At 32.9% G+C, this 13,133-nt stretch overlaps 2 protein-coding genes across 9 annotated transcripts in view; one reads left to right on the forward strand and one right to left on the reverse strand.

Annotated features, from left to right (window-relative positions):
* Positions 1-330: 330 nt before the first annotated feature.
* On the reverse strand, positions 331-2,489 carry LOC118276082 (BRISC complex subunit FAM175B). The gene is made up of 3 exons (XM_035594243.2): positions 2,228-2,489; positions 1,173-2,141; positions 331-844 (listed from the first exon to the last, which is right to left on the reverse strand). Exons 1-3 carry the CDS (start codon positions 2,309-2,311, stop codon positions 719-721), a joined length of 1,179 nt encoding a protein of 392 aa, XP_035450136.2. The 5' UTR covers positions 2,312-2,489; the 3' UTR covers positions 331-718.
* A 266-nt stretch (positions 2,490-2,755) lies between these two features.
* LOC118276080 (cytosolic purine 5'-nucleotidase) overlaps positions 2,756-13,133 on the forward strand; it is a 29,734-nt gene continuing 19,356 nt past the window's right edge. Inside the window, exons 1-2 of one of the 8 annotated variants that reach the window (XM_035594236.2) lie at positions 2,756-3,088; positions 4,003-4,225. In XM_035594236.2, coding sequence (XP_035450129.2) covers positions 4,029-4,225 — 197 coding nt within the window. In that variant the 5' untranslated portion in view covers positions 2,756-3,088; positions 4,003-4,028. Of the gene's footprint in view, positions 3,319-4,002; positions 4,226-5,333; positions 5,675-8,504; positions 8,629-8,673; positions 8,696-10,726; positions 11,135-13,133 lie in introns of those variants that run through there. The other 7 variants (XM_035594237.2, XM_050707456.1, XM_035594240.2 and 4 more) reach the window with 7 other exon arrangements.

The raw sequence follows: 13,133 nt of genomic DNA on the forward strand, positions 1-13,133 counted from the left end.
AATTTGTTTAAATGTGATTTTATTTATAAATTATGTTTTAATTTTTATATGCCATGTTTATATGATTGAAAATTAAAGTATTTATTAGAAACTTGGAATAATTATTTTGCCAGACAAACATTTTTACAAAAAATATTGATATAGGTAATGATTTAATAATAATTAGTCATTAGATGAAGATGAATTAATTGATTTACCAACAGTCCTAATTTGCTTGATTACATTAAGTACATATTAAACACACATATTTGATTTTTTAACAGTTAGGAATGTTCTTTTTTAGCAGACATTATGACAATTAGTTTTTCACATAAAAGTAAAATTCGGATGTAATTAAATGACTCAACGGCTTTATTTACATTTGTATTTATGCAATCCTAACAATAAAACGGAACATTAAAAGTAAGTAGAAAACATTGAAGTCAATAATAACCCAATGCTAAGCATTAACATCTTTATCAGCCAGCATACAGTAACTTATGATAGAATTAAGTAAATGAGATAAAACAACAACAAGAAGTGAATACAGCAATAGATGCCTGTCTGCATTAAACATAAACAATGTGCATTGAAGAATCATAATGTATACAATAATCTTTACAAAACATTCTGAGTATTACTAGTAACAAACAAGAGACAGAATAGTTACAAGATTCACTTATATTTTAAGGTAACTTATTCTACATTTATTTAAAAACTTAAGTTGTAAAGGCACTTTTTAATATTCTGGTGAACTATCACCACAGTTTATTTCTTCATTCACTTTCACTGTCTTTTTCACATTTGTGTTGTGGTTGTCTTCCACATCAAAAATAATTAAATCTTCACTGTGATTTTGTTCTTTCTGCAAATAGAATAAAAATGTATTAATTTTAGGTATGCTCCCTTACTACAGTACTTAAGGTAATTTAATTACTAATTTAACGAGTCTACTTAGGTAGTAACTTAGTTAAATTGTCTTAATACATTGCAATTATTTTCAGATAAAAAAGGTTACTAATGAAATAGTTTAAGTATTAATTACTAAATGTGTCTGACTATGACAGTAAAACTGAGGTTAAATGCTTGCAAGTAATCTGTTTATTTCAGGGTTTATTGTACCAGTGCATAGTACTCAGTATAGTTAGGTGTGAAAATATGATACTTTGAAAAAATATGTTTTAAAAACTTACACTGGTAGATGCTATTTCATTTTTGCTCTTTAAAGCAGCTGCATAATTAAGTCCTTGTTTAGATGAACTGGCTTGTAGTAATGAAGGACTTAAACCACTAACATTCTCAATTAACTGCACTGTTTCCTCCAAGTCCATATTATTGGAGTTTCTGGGAGCATTTTTTGCATTCAATATGTCTACTTTTAAAGGAATTTTTAATGCTTCTAAACATGCTTTAGCCATTTCAGCCTCCCTGTTCATGGCCTTTTCCTCCATGTACTTGTTGTATGTCGATTGTAATTCAAATGATTGTTTATCTGATAAAATGGTAGCCATCTGCTTAATTTCTGCTTCTAGCTCCCTAATGGTACATTCATTTTTTGCAGCAATTTTAGCTTCTTTGATCAGTTTTACATCCACAGCTTCTTGAATAGTTAATATTGCTTCACTTGTATTGTTGACCTGTACTTTACTGTCCTTTACAATCTTACTAAAAATACTGTGTGGAGGCGACTTGTATGCTTTCCTGTATCCTGTGTATTTTTCACCTAAATTCGCTGTTACATCTTCAATGTATTCATACATATCAAAACAATTGATTTTCCCAAATCTGTACATGAAAGTGTGTGTAGATCCGGAAGCTGATGCCTTGTTTGATATATTACATGACACAAAATTTTTCTTCCCATGATGTTTTTCAAAGTATTTTTGTAGTCCTTTTGATATTAATTTATCTCTGAAAGTAGGTTTGATGTTTGCATTTTTCCTATATTTGTACCAACCCACAATTTCACTGGCAGTGCTAGCTAACAAATCAGAGAGGATGTCTTCCTTTATTCTGCCTGTTGGTAAATAAAACAGGGATACTGAAGGTAACGGGAGTACCGTTTTTATATTAATTTGAGTGTCTAGGCGGGTGTTATCACTCTGGGTGTCAGAAATATGGTTGGTTATTTCTGAAGTCACGTCGCCTATTAGGAATCCCTCCTGGAAATAAACGCATAAGTTTAAAATATAGAAACATAAAATGATATTGCACATTCTCCCAAAATGTATTAAGTATGAGTAGGTACCTGACTATTGCCCGAGTTAACACATTCATAAAATAGAAATGACAGAGCGGTTCCACTCAATAACACCTTTTCGGTATACGCCATTTCTACATTTATACTTAGGACAGAAATCAGATTTCAGTATTAAGATGTACGCAAGATTACATGGAAATTTTAACTTTTAACATTATAATATACAAAAAAATTGTCACAATTTTTACTTTAATAAAATGTAAATTGTCAAATTATTGTATTAGTTGTCAAATGTCAAACTCAACCAACTTCGGTAATCTGTGCTACAGAGATACCACAGATTAAAGAAAACCTTCTTTATTCAAGTTATGGTTTTAGTCGGCTTCTGCTTAATAAAAGATTGAAAAAAAAATTGTTTGTTTTATTATACCTAAAGTGCTATAAACATTGCCACTCCTCTAGTTGAACACGAATTCTGAGCCCTGTATCCTGAAACATATTTTATAACTTGCGGCATGGCGTTTTATTTTAGACCAAATTCGTTCATAAAACGTTTTTGACACTTCACAATAGATATTTCTTATTGTCTATGGTGTCACTGACATTTTCTTGACAGTTTGTCAAGATCGTTTTCGTTATATAAACTGTGTTTCGGGTCGGGTATATATTTATTTATTTATATAAGAAGTGGCAGTTACTGAAACTGAATGTAATGCACCACCTGATCCGATTCAATTTTATGTTACAAACCATCGTAATTGCACCATTTGATCAGCGATTTTGCTTATTATTAAATAAAGTCAATTTTCACATTGTATGGAAAGAAAAAAATATACTGTTTATAAAAAAAATCTAATTGGATTGAATTTTATTGAATACCTTGTTAGTAATTACTAATTTTGGTGACTTGTGAGTAGTTCAAAGAAATTTATTTATATATCTGTGCTAATATTAGTGTTTGGCACTAAAGATTTATTTATTAGTTGTGAGAACTGATACCGTGCCGTTTCATGTGTTGTGGCTAATGTTTCAGACTATTCTGAATTATTTTCGTGAGGTGGTTAGTGGTTATCTAATACATTTTTTATTTTGTAATGGTTATTAAAAAAAGTTTTCATTGACGTGCAAGTTGATGGCGTGTAAGTGCCTTTAAATGCGGTAATTTATTGTCTGGTTTTCTTGTCAATAAGTGATTAACTATCATCAATAACAGGTTCTAATTGAGATCTGTCGAAATAACAGAATCCGCGAGTGAGCTACCCATAATTAACTGCTAATTAACACTTGTGTGTATCCATGGCAATATGTTTTTAAAGTGATTAAAGAGAATTGTATTTATTTTCTGTAATATATTGACTAAAAAATGAGCTATTGAAGATGAATAATAAATTCAATTAAGATCAGAATTGAAAGATGGCAAAAAGACAACAATAAGTTGAAATAGGTGCTATTTTAGACTTGCAAAGGCTGTTTACAAGAAATCAAATAGCTACACAATATACTTATAGTATTATTTTACTGTTGCATGACATATTTATTTTTTAAAGGTACACCATACCTACATATTTTGTACACAGAGTATTAAAAAAAATATAGGAATCAATCAGTTCTGGGCTTATAGTCACGAATTACAGGTCAACTAACATTCTATATAATAAAGTTAAACATAGTTATATGTAATTTAATGTAGGTTGCTTGACATTTTATTTTCCTCTTGGATTCACAAACTACCTCACAATAAACATAAATAACTTATTGATTGTTCTGAATTAGTTTATTGAATATATTTTGATGTGTATTTTAACCAAGTATTTCTTTTTTAGGCTAAGAAATAGAAATCCAAGCCTGCATGAACGGGTACAAGTTACTGAATGTTACTTTAAGAAAACACCAAACCTTAAGATACTTCTGTTTAAGTTTCAATTTATTAAGTAACAACTGTAAACAACCCCTTAAAAATATGGAGTGTAAGTTTATCAAGAAATGTGATGTAATCCCTGAAAATCAGAAGCTCCCAAAAAAATACTATCGCCGTGCAGAACACAGGTAAGAATATTTTATTATTACTTATGTATCTACACGAAATATCTGCATGATTATTTATAGGTAGGTACAATTACATTATGTATTGTTAATTTTAATATTTTGTTGTCAAAAATAGAAGTTATTATGCTTTGGGCCAGCAAAAAGATATTTGATTTTGCATAGAAAAAAATTTTAGGCAAAAAAGAGTTAGCAGGGTCTGCTAGAAGTTTACAAATACTATGTGTACATATTACATATAACAATAACATTACTCTCCAGAAAAAAAAAACTGGCAATATGAAAAACATTTCTTTGTGATAACTAAATTAAATTTATTATAATTTCTCTTCAGGCCTTTCATTCAAGTTAACTGCCTGCTGTTTTGATGTAAGTGGCTGGATTTCTTAGTTATATCCAAGTTATCCTACCACATAAATTTTTTGATATTTATTTCTATTTCCATCCACATGAAAGGCCAGAGTGAATATGTTGCTAATGGGCAGATGTGCTCCAAAACTTTTTTCGTTATTTGCTATTTATAATGAAACAATATAATGCACAGATGTGAAAATAAATGAGAGCTGTAACAGCTTCTTTATTAATTAAATCTTGATTTGCTACGGAGTAAATTACTTGGCGCCATTTACAATACAACCTTCAGTATCGGCAATTATTAATTATGAACTCGAGACGTAATAACGTCTACGAATTACCTCTAACAATTTGTTAGACCTGTTTCTATTGTTTCATTTTCAAACAGGTGTGATAAAGTCGCCTTATCTTTAGGTTGAAGCAGAGATCACGTCTTTGTATTGTTCTATTTATACATATGCGATAGGTATAACCACATATGTACATAGTACATACATACTTAGCAAAATTATTTTGTATTGTGTAGGCGTAGCATATCTACACACGCAAAACGTAAGCTATATACGCGATTATAATAACTAGGAAGAAAACAATTGCCCCCAAAATACGATTATTTATTTCTTCTATCATTTACTTATTGCAAGGTTTAAAACAAATACACAGTATTATAACTTAATATTTACATCACTTGTTGGCCCGGTCAAGAGTTATCATCTCGCGAGGTTATCTTTATCGTCTACTTGTTTTCAGTGTTATTCTCATGACGCCAGTTGTATTTTAGCGTTGGAACTAGATTGACTTATCTACATATTACATTACAATAAAAAAAAGTAAAATGCCAGACGGTTTTGAAAGTGCGTATCCTCTGACACCACCTCTAAACCCGCAAGAATTGCGGGCACGCGCCAATTCTTCATCAAAGAAAAAAAAGCCAGTAGTTACTTTCCTTGGCGATGAGGCCGTTGAGATACCTGATAAATCAGAGGTCGGTGTAGACAAGCCCTTGTCACGAGGGGATAATGTTGAACTCGATAGTATCGCAGTATCATTTAACACAATGCATACAGCCTTACTCGATAAAAGAGTGCTTGAGCACAGGTATGTATAAATTGTTTTTTACTAACTCAATGGTAAAGGTAATCTAACAAACGTATTTTACTGGCTTGCTAGGCAGTAATCTATTAACTGCAGTTTTTGGCCAATTTAGCAGTTTTATAACTCCTTAGTGTTATTTTCTGTTTATTTGTTTTAAACCAAGCAATTTGTTCGATCGAGTGCTAATGATAATCCTTTATGTACAGTTTAATGATATTAATTAATATCTTTAACATCGCAGAACCTTTTTTACATATATTTCATATACTTATGTATTTTGAATTCTCTAAAATAACATTTTTAAATACAACGTATAAAATACGAAACAAAAAAATAATAACACATATTTAAATAGGAGAAAAATATAAAAATAGAAGCCGACCGGTAACGGGAGCATGGTCCAAGCTACCGGTGGTTAAGGCTCCAGAGACAGAAACCTCCTCACAATATATATTTATTTTTATAAAAAGAACCCTCCTTTAATAGGTAACTTAAATTAGTTACTACTTAGAGCCTGTTTGACAATGTCTAGATAGCCGCTACTATGTACTTAATTAGAATGAAGACCGTAATTTATATAACCTATCTTTAACAATAAGCTTATCGGGTATACTTATGGGAAGGCGATGAAACAGTCGCTTAAAAACGCATTTTCTTTGGTTAACCAGTTTAAAAATAGTAGTTCAATAAAAATAGATGAACTAAGAATAAACAGATCAAATCCGACCACCACCCACGATTCAACTATAAACTAAAGCTATAAGCTACATTGTATATTTTTTGTGAGGAATAAAGTAGGTATATAATACCATTACTAAATGGTAATTGCAATATGTGAGCATGACCGCGGCAGCATTCTTTCATTCAGATTCTCAGAACATAATGTTTTACTTTTCTGTTTGTAGAACATTTTCTAACGTACGTTTTTTGTTGAGAGGAGAAAATTATCCAACGACTTATCTCCCGCCTTAGGTGAAGTGAGAGAGTTCTAACATAGGTAGGTATACTGCACAATATAAGGTATAAAATAATGCAAAAAAAAAGTTTTACACCTTACTGACCCGACATTGAGCAAACTTGTATAAAGATAGATAAGATACAGACTACCTTTTATTAACACGTTCAACGCGGAACGAGACCTTTTAGTTCTCGTTTGTGACGTGTTAGTATCGCGCAAGTGAAATCCTATGTCCATCTCATTTCGGCAAATGATATTTCTGTATGTTTCTTTACTGATAGAGTGAGACAAATATTTTTGTTCACATTAGGTACATTGGATGTAGTATTTTTATGAATGAAAACGTACGAGATCTAATAGGTCTCGTTGCGACCAAATAGTAAAATTTTACATCTAGCGCGGAACGAGAACTAAAGGATCTCGTAGCGATCTCGTGCGAATCCTCACAAGAAAATAATTTAGTGTCGTGTCAACTTTCGATGTGTGCATATCAATTACGCTATAATCAGGATGACGAATCGCAAACGCTGTCGAAAAATTTTAGAACTTTCTTTTAGTTCTTCCGAAGAACCTAACGTAAAAAATGAAAATAATCAATCTCCAAAATCTTCAACGAGATCTAAAAGTTCTCGTTTTTCTATTTTGTAAATTATCCATTATTGTTTTCGACATAACTTGAGGCGATGAAAACCTACTGAAAGGTCTGATCATCTCCTACCTACACATACAAAAAAAATATAAAATTATTCAAATTTCATAAAACTATTGGGGTTTGAAGTGACTGAGTCGTACGAGATCTGCTGGATCTCGTTGCGTTATTCCTGATAGATCACGACGAGAACTTATAGATCTCGTTGCGTCATATTAACTAGATGCATAAATGGGCTTCCGCGATGAACGTGTTAAAACAACAAAACACCAGGGGTTGAAAAATTCTGCTTACATTTTAGCACTGTTCATCTGTGACTATATTTTGGCATACAACTCATACAAATACATATTGATATATTTCTCATAACAACGAGATCAAATTCAATGAGCCCAAAATGGACTATCTTATCATTTCCTATTTACGAGTTTCAATGGTACTCTCGACTTTCCGACTTCACGTATCAGCCGTGATTTCACGGACAGAACTATGAATGTGCCAGCTCGACCGGAGTGATACAAGACTACAGAAAATTGACGTGAAACATGTTTAGGTGTCTATGAGGGGAGGTAGTAGAGTTACCGAAGGCCTATCCCTGGGTAACGCATTTACAGGCATTTGGGCATTGATTTTCATATTTTTGGTTTGTTTGCTTCTTTATCACATAAAAATATCTTTTCTTCGTATGTATGAGGATGGAGGATCGTCATCATCAAAGTACTCATTGGAGTTAATCCTTCTAACTGATCTCCATTATCAGGACAGCTTGAAGGTGAGCAGGTCATTTGGTAGATTTAAATTTTACAAACACGTGACATTAACGAAAGTTTGTAAAAATAACCAAACTATTGCAAATTACTTATAGGGAGTTCCCGAAAATTTTCCAGGATCAGATTCTCAACTGAACCTAATGAGACCATATTTTGTAAAATAGCAATCCATTGAAGAATTTAAAAGAAACAATAATTCTGCTTTAAACTGATTAAATTTTCAGTCCATGTTAAGTCATCTTCTACATAGTCACTGAAGAGACAATCACTACGTTTACTTAAAAAGTTATAAAAAAAGTAGTTATAGTTAATTCACGATAAACGGCTAGCTCGTATGGTTCGTATGTTGTGCTTACTGACTACTGAAGTTGGCAAATCAGCTGTTAGTTGGCCGCGGGGGAAGTGATTGTACTGTGGGGCCTTAAATGTATAGCCGACCGTCGACTCCGATAGAGCGTCAGTATACGCGACGCCCTCGCCGATCCATATCGCACGCACATAAACTCTAATTAATTGATACTATTCGGTTATCGCCGCGATTTTTGATACGTGACGTTTACCTGCTGTAGTGCTGTGTATGGTGTGTTGTCAACTCGAGTACTCAATGTCAAACTGCATTCAGTGCTCTTTTACATCAGTTGTAGGCTGTCGGCAGTGTTTTCCGTTCTATTTATGATACTTATAATAAAATACCATTCACATGAAACATATTCTGACAGTAACAAGGTTGTTATTTTATCGCGTAGGTGGCTAGTCACTCTTAATGCGGCGCGTTTAACACTAATTCGGAATTTCTATTTGTTGTGTAAACTACTTTATCCAGTTTGACTTGTTTGTTGACCGTCCCAGATTTCTGTGTTAGTAAAATGGAAAGTGTACCTACTCGTAACAATTTTAAAATTAACTCACATCGATGATATAATTTTTGCGTTAATGTAATGTCATGGTATGATTCTATAGGCTGGCCTTAATTAAAACGATTAATTGTTATAATGTTATTGTTTAATATTTGTGTTGTTTTTCCTCGTATTTTCCAAAACAAGGAAATGTTGTCTACATAAATACCTAAGTTCTTCCTCCTGGAATCATATTGATTCGTTTCCTGGCAGCCTCTCTCTCATGCGCCCTAAGCTACTCTGAGCCCCATCTCCGACACTTTTAGACAATTTCAAAAGAGGAGGCATAGTTACTTATCACATATACAAACACGATTAAAGTTAAATAAGTATCTAATGACGATGATTTACCCAAATGCGATAATATTGATATTTTCCAGAAGAAATTGTGTGACTAGTAAATGTTTATTGTTACATTTACATTACTCATACATATTTAACATTACTCACATATTGATAGGAAGTGAGTTTACTTTCTTATCGTTTAAAAGTACTTAAAATTTACTTAGAATGTAAACGTAATCAATTTATATGGCTAGTTAGCACAGTACCTACCTTTATTTAGAAGTATATAACATGCATGTTTACGAAAAATCGAAAACGCTTGTTGTTCGCTTCGTTGAACTACAAATTTTATTACGTTCCTAGTTCCTATGCATCCTAGTTTAATATGCAACTTACACAATTTCAATGAATGTCTCTAGGTATTTATTGTGCAGATTCACTTATCTTGTGGATTCATCGAATCCACACGAGGAACTACCAAACCGTCTGTGTTCGTAGTTGCTGACTGAAATATGTCAAGATTTATCGTCATCCTGTATTAACTCTGTCTAAAAGCAAATCTTGTTTATGTTTGCTATGTTATTGAACTTCGCAACGTCAAATATTTTTTGATATGGAATAGATTTCACTGAATGCCCATAAAATTCTTTGTGTTCCTAAATACTAGATTAGTCAGAGGCTTCACCCGCTTTAACAAGAAAGAATATGTTCCTATATGTGTCAAGTTTTATCTAAATTCATTCAGTAATTTTAAACATAAAACATTATTGTCCAGAATAATGGGATGCATTTTTTTGAGTGAGCAAAATCCTCCAATTTGCATCAAGGCAAGAGGGGAGTGCCAGACTCTTACTGACTAAAAACCACCCCGTTCATACTCTTGGTTTTCGAACCGGAGCCCTAGTAAGCCGCTAGGCAGTCCGCATTTTCGGATTGACATCAGCCCTGCGGGCCCCATCTGTGATGGTGGTTTAGCGTTATAGGAAAACATATTAGTAGAATAGTAGTAGTATATTATTCGAAAATGGTCATAGATATTTTAATAATTTAGGTACTGAAGTTCCATAGTCTTGATACAAGGGGTTCAGAAATTGTTATTCAAATATTTCGACAAGATTTGTTTCTACGATTCGTGTTTGCTGTAGGATACAACTGTTTGGCAATGCTAAAATGGTTTAGCATGTGTATATGGTCAGAAATAGACATGTGTGAAAACGTTATAATTTGAATTGTGGGTTTCCTGAGTAGACTCTACGCAGTATCAAGCGAAAAAACTGTTTACGTTAGAATTAAATAATTTGACATTGTCTTTATAAACTAGGGCATTGGCACAAAGGAGCGTAGAGCACTTTCTTTCAAAGTCGTGCTATGAATGAATCATTAGACTTATGTACCTACGTAATTATGTATAAGTAGTCGTACGATAATGATGCGTACAACACAACTATTGTTCACGAACTCACAGATGTCTCATAAACAATAGATGCGCCGTTGCAGTGAGCTACTTAAGTCATATAAAACCTAACGCTAGCTCATGTTGTTGTGAGGACCGGTCTTTTTAACCTTGTTACTGTCAAGGATATCCACTCAAATGCTTCCTGCGTTTCACTAAAACGATTGCAGTGAATCATGAGAGACGTGTGAACGCAATTATTGTGTAGTCACTGCTGACTGAATATAAACATTTCGCTGGAATTGAAATACTTTGTGTGTGAATAGTGTACGATTAAATAGACGTCGTGTTATTAATTTCTTATGTGAATAGTGTTATAAAAATTAAAAGTGATTTACAATGAACAATCAACGAACCATGGCTAATGGGTCGAAGGCTCGGTCCAAGGCCCAGCCCATAGCCAATGGTGCCTCCTATGGTACAGGGGACAGATATACGGCAGCACCAAACGAGTGAGTTGATACATACTACTATTAAAGTTCTATTTACTTGCGAAAAATAATGGATAGCGTATTGTGCTCGTAGGCGAAAAAAAATCGCGGGCAATGTGTTCGCGGGCAACAAGATTAGTAAAATATATTTATTTAGTTTATCGTTTTACAATAATAAAGTTTATTTATACATACATAGTATTTCTTTGTGTTTAAACACGTAAGCTTGTGACGTAGTGTAGCGTCACCGTTGACTTCATTGTTTTGTACACTTCGGAATGTGTTATTGTTTTAAAGTAATCAATAAATACCCTGTTGGTTTTCGACAATTTTGTGCTACATTTACACATTGAATGTATGTACATATATATTATATTTAAGCACAATTTAGTACAAAGACCTCTTAATACACGGGTTTTCTGGCTAACACATCGTAAAGTATCAACGCCTTCTTTTATATGCCGGATATACGCAACGAACCTATTACACAACAAACCCATCGCTTGTGTAGACATTGGCAGAGGCTTAATTTATAATTCACACCAACAAGTTCCCTCTTTTCGAAAGTATTTTCAGTTACTCAGTTAGTATGAAATGAGTAAATCAAACAGACAAAATCTTGACAAGTCTGCAATTATAGAATCGAGTCTGCTTGTCTAGTCTTGACTTAATCTTGAAACTTGGACACTATCAAAGTGTCCACCTTAAGATAAATTGTCCAGAATTGTAATAATTTAATTCATTATTCACAAGCGTTTCAAATACCTTACATATTCAATGAGAGAAAGGGCGCTTTAGCAATAGAAAAGTCAAGGCGAACTATCTGTTCAAAACAAGAATGTTGTGTCGTGGGTTGACCAATAATGTTGGATTTATCGACACCAAAATAAGTAACTAATAAATACTTAGTATTTGTGACTATTTTATGTACTGACTTGCAACAATTTTCAAGAATTTGTTGATGATAAAATATCGCAATCGTGGTTCAGAGACCGTCTTCTGTTGTTTATACGTGCATTACGAGTTGTGAGCACCTAAATCAACACTTATTTTATAAAATTTTACAGTACTAACAAAATATAGTGAAACAATTTGCAAACACACAAGAATTTTTCATGTTCTCTCCAAAACATGACTTGAATAAAATTCGTAATGTAACCAAAACAAGCGATAAAATATTGTACGTATGTAGCGTAGATGCCAACCCACATCTAAGAATAACGTTTAACTGCGAACTTTGTTTTGCTCTAATTATGGACTTAGTAACGATTACCCCGTTCTTTTACCTACTTTGAGGAAAATGACACGATCAATATTATTATTTTCACGGTTTGCTTCCGCATGTAATGTAGTCTATGTACTATGTACATAGTTAAACGTAGGTATAGCCGTATAGGTAGGAATATGTCTGGACTCTGGAATTATCAAACGTATTAGTGTCGATGTTGGCATGTCGCTGAAATTCCAGTCTGTGCGTGCGTGCTTCGTGTAGGCGTGCAAGTGGCAAATTTAAAACACGTTGCATTATGATAATGATTAAAATGGACATCGAACTGAAGCCAACACTGTTCGTTCTGGATTATCGCCTGACTTGCATTAAGATATTCACCTTGTGCGACATGTTCCGAAATTAGCAAATACTGTTTTGATTTAATGTTGCTATCAACATGTTAATTTGTCATTTTCGTTTATTTTTACCAATAAATGAGAATAAAATGTGTATTGAATTTAATTATGGAAAACTTGGAGAATGATTGTCCTTGTTTTTCATACCAATAGTCAAGTTTGGAAGACTTTTTTGTATTTGGGTGTATTTTAAAAAAAGGTCTATATATCAGCCAAAACCCTTAAAATGCACGATATGAGTGGAACTACGACTCTTAGTAAATAGTAATTAGTACGTATTTACAGTAGGTACTACTAGCTTCTTCTATGAACAATAAAATAATTAAGTAGATGATGTGATGAAATGTAAACATTTTAACGATTCATTACGAACGAAGTACTTAAATACTCATAA

The sequence above is a fragment of the Spodoptera frugiperda genome, chromosome 31 (genome assembly GCF_023101765.2).
Source record: "Spodoptera frugiperda isolate SF20-4 chromosome 31, AGI-APGP_CSIRO_Sfru_2.0, whole genome shotgun sequence".
NCBI lineage: Eukaryota > Metazoa > Arthropoda > Insecta > Lepidoptera > Noctuidae > Spodoptera > Spodoptera frugiperda.

Excerpts from the sequence above, each read along its gene's own strand:
- LOC118276082 (XM_035594243.2), bottom strand. The coding sequence starts at position 2,311 with ATGGCGTATACCGAAAAGGTGTTATTGAGTGGAACCGCTCTGTCATTT. Across the intron at positions 2,142-2,227 it reads TTAACTCGGGCAATAGTCAG|GAGGGATTCCTAATAGGCGA; the intron begins GTACCTACTCAT and ends GTTTATTTCCAG. Across the intron at positions 845-1,172 it reads ATGAAATAGCATCTACCAGT|AAAGAACAAAATCACAGTGA; the intron begins GTAAGTTTTTAA and ends TTCTATTTGCAG.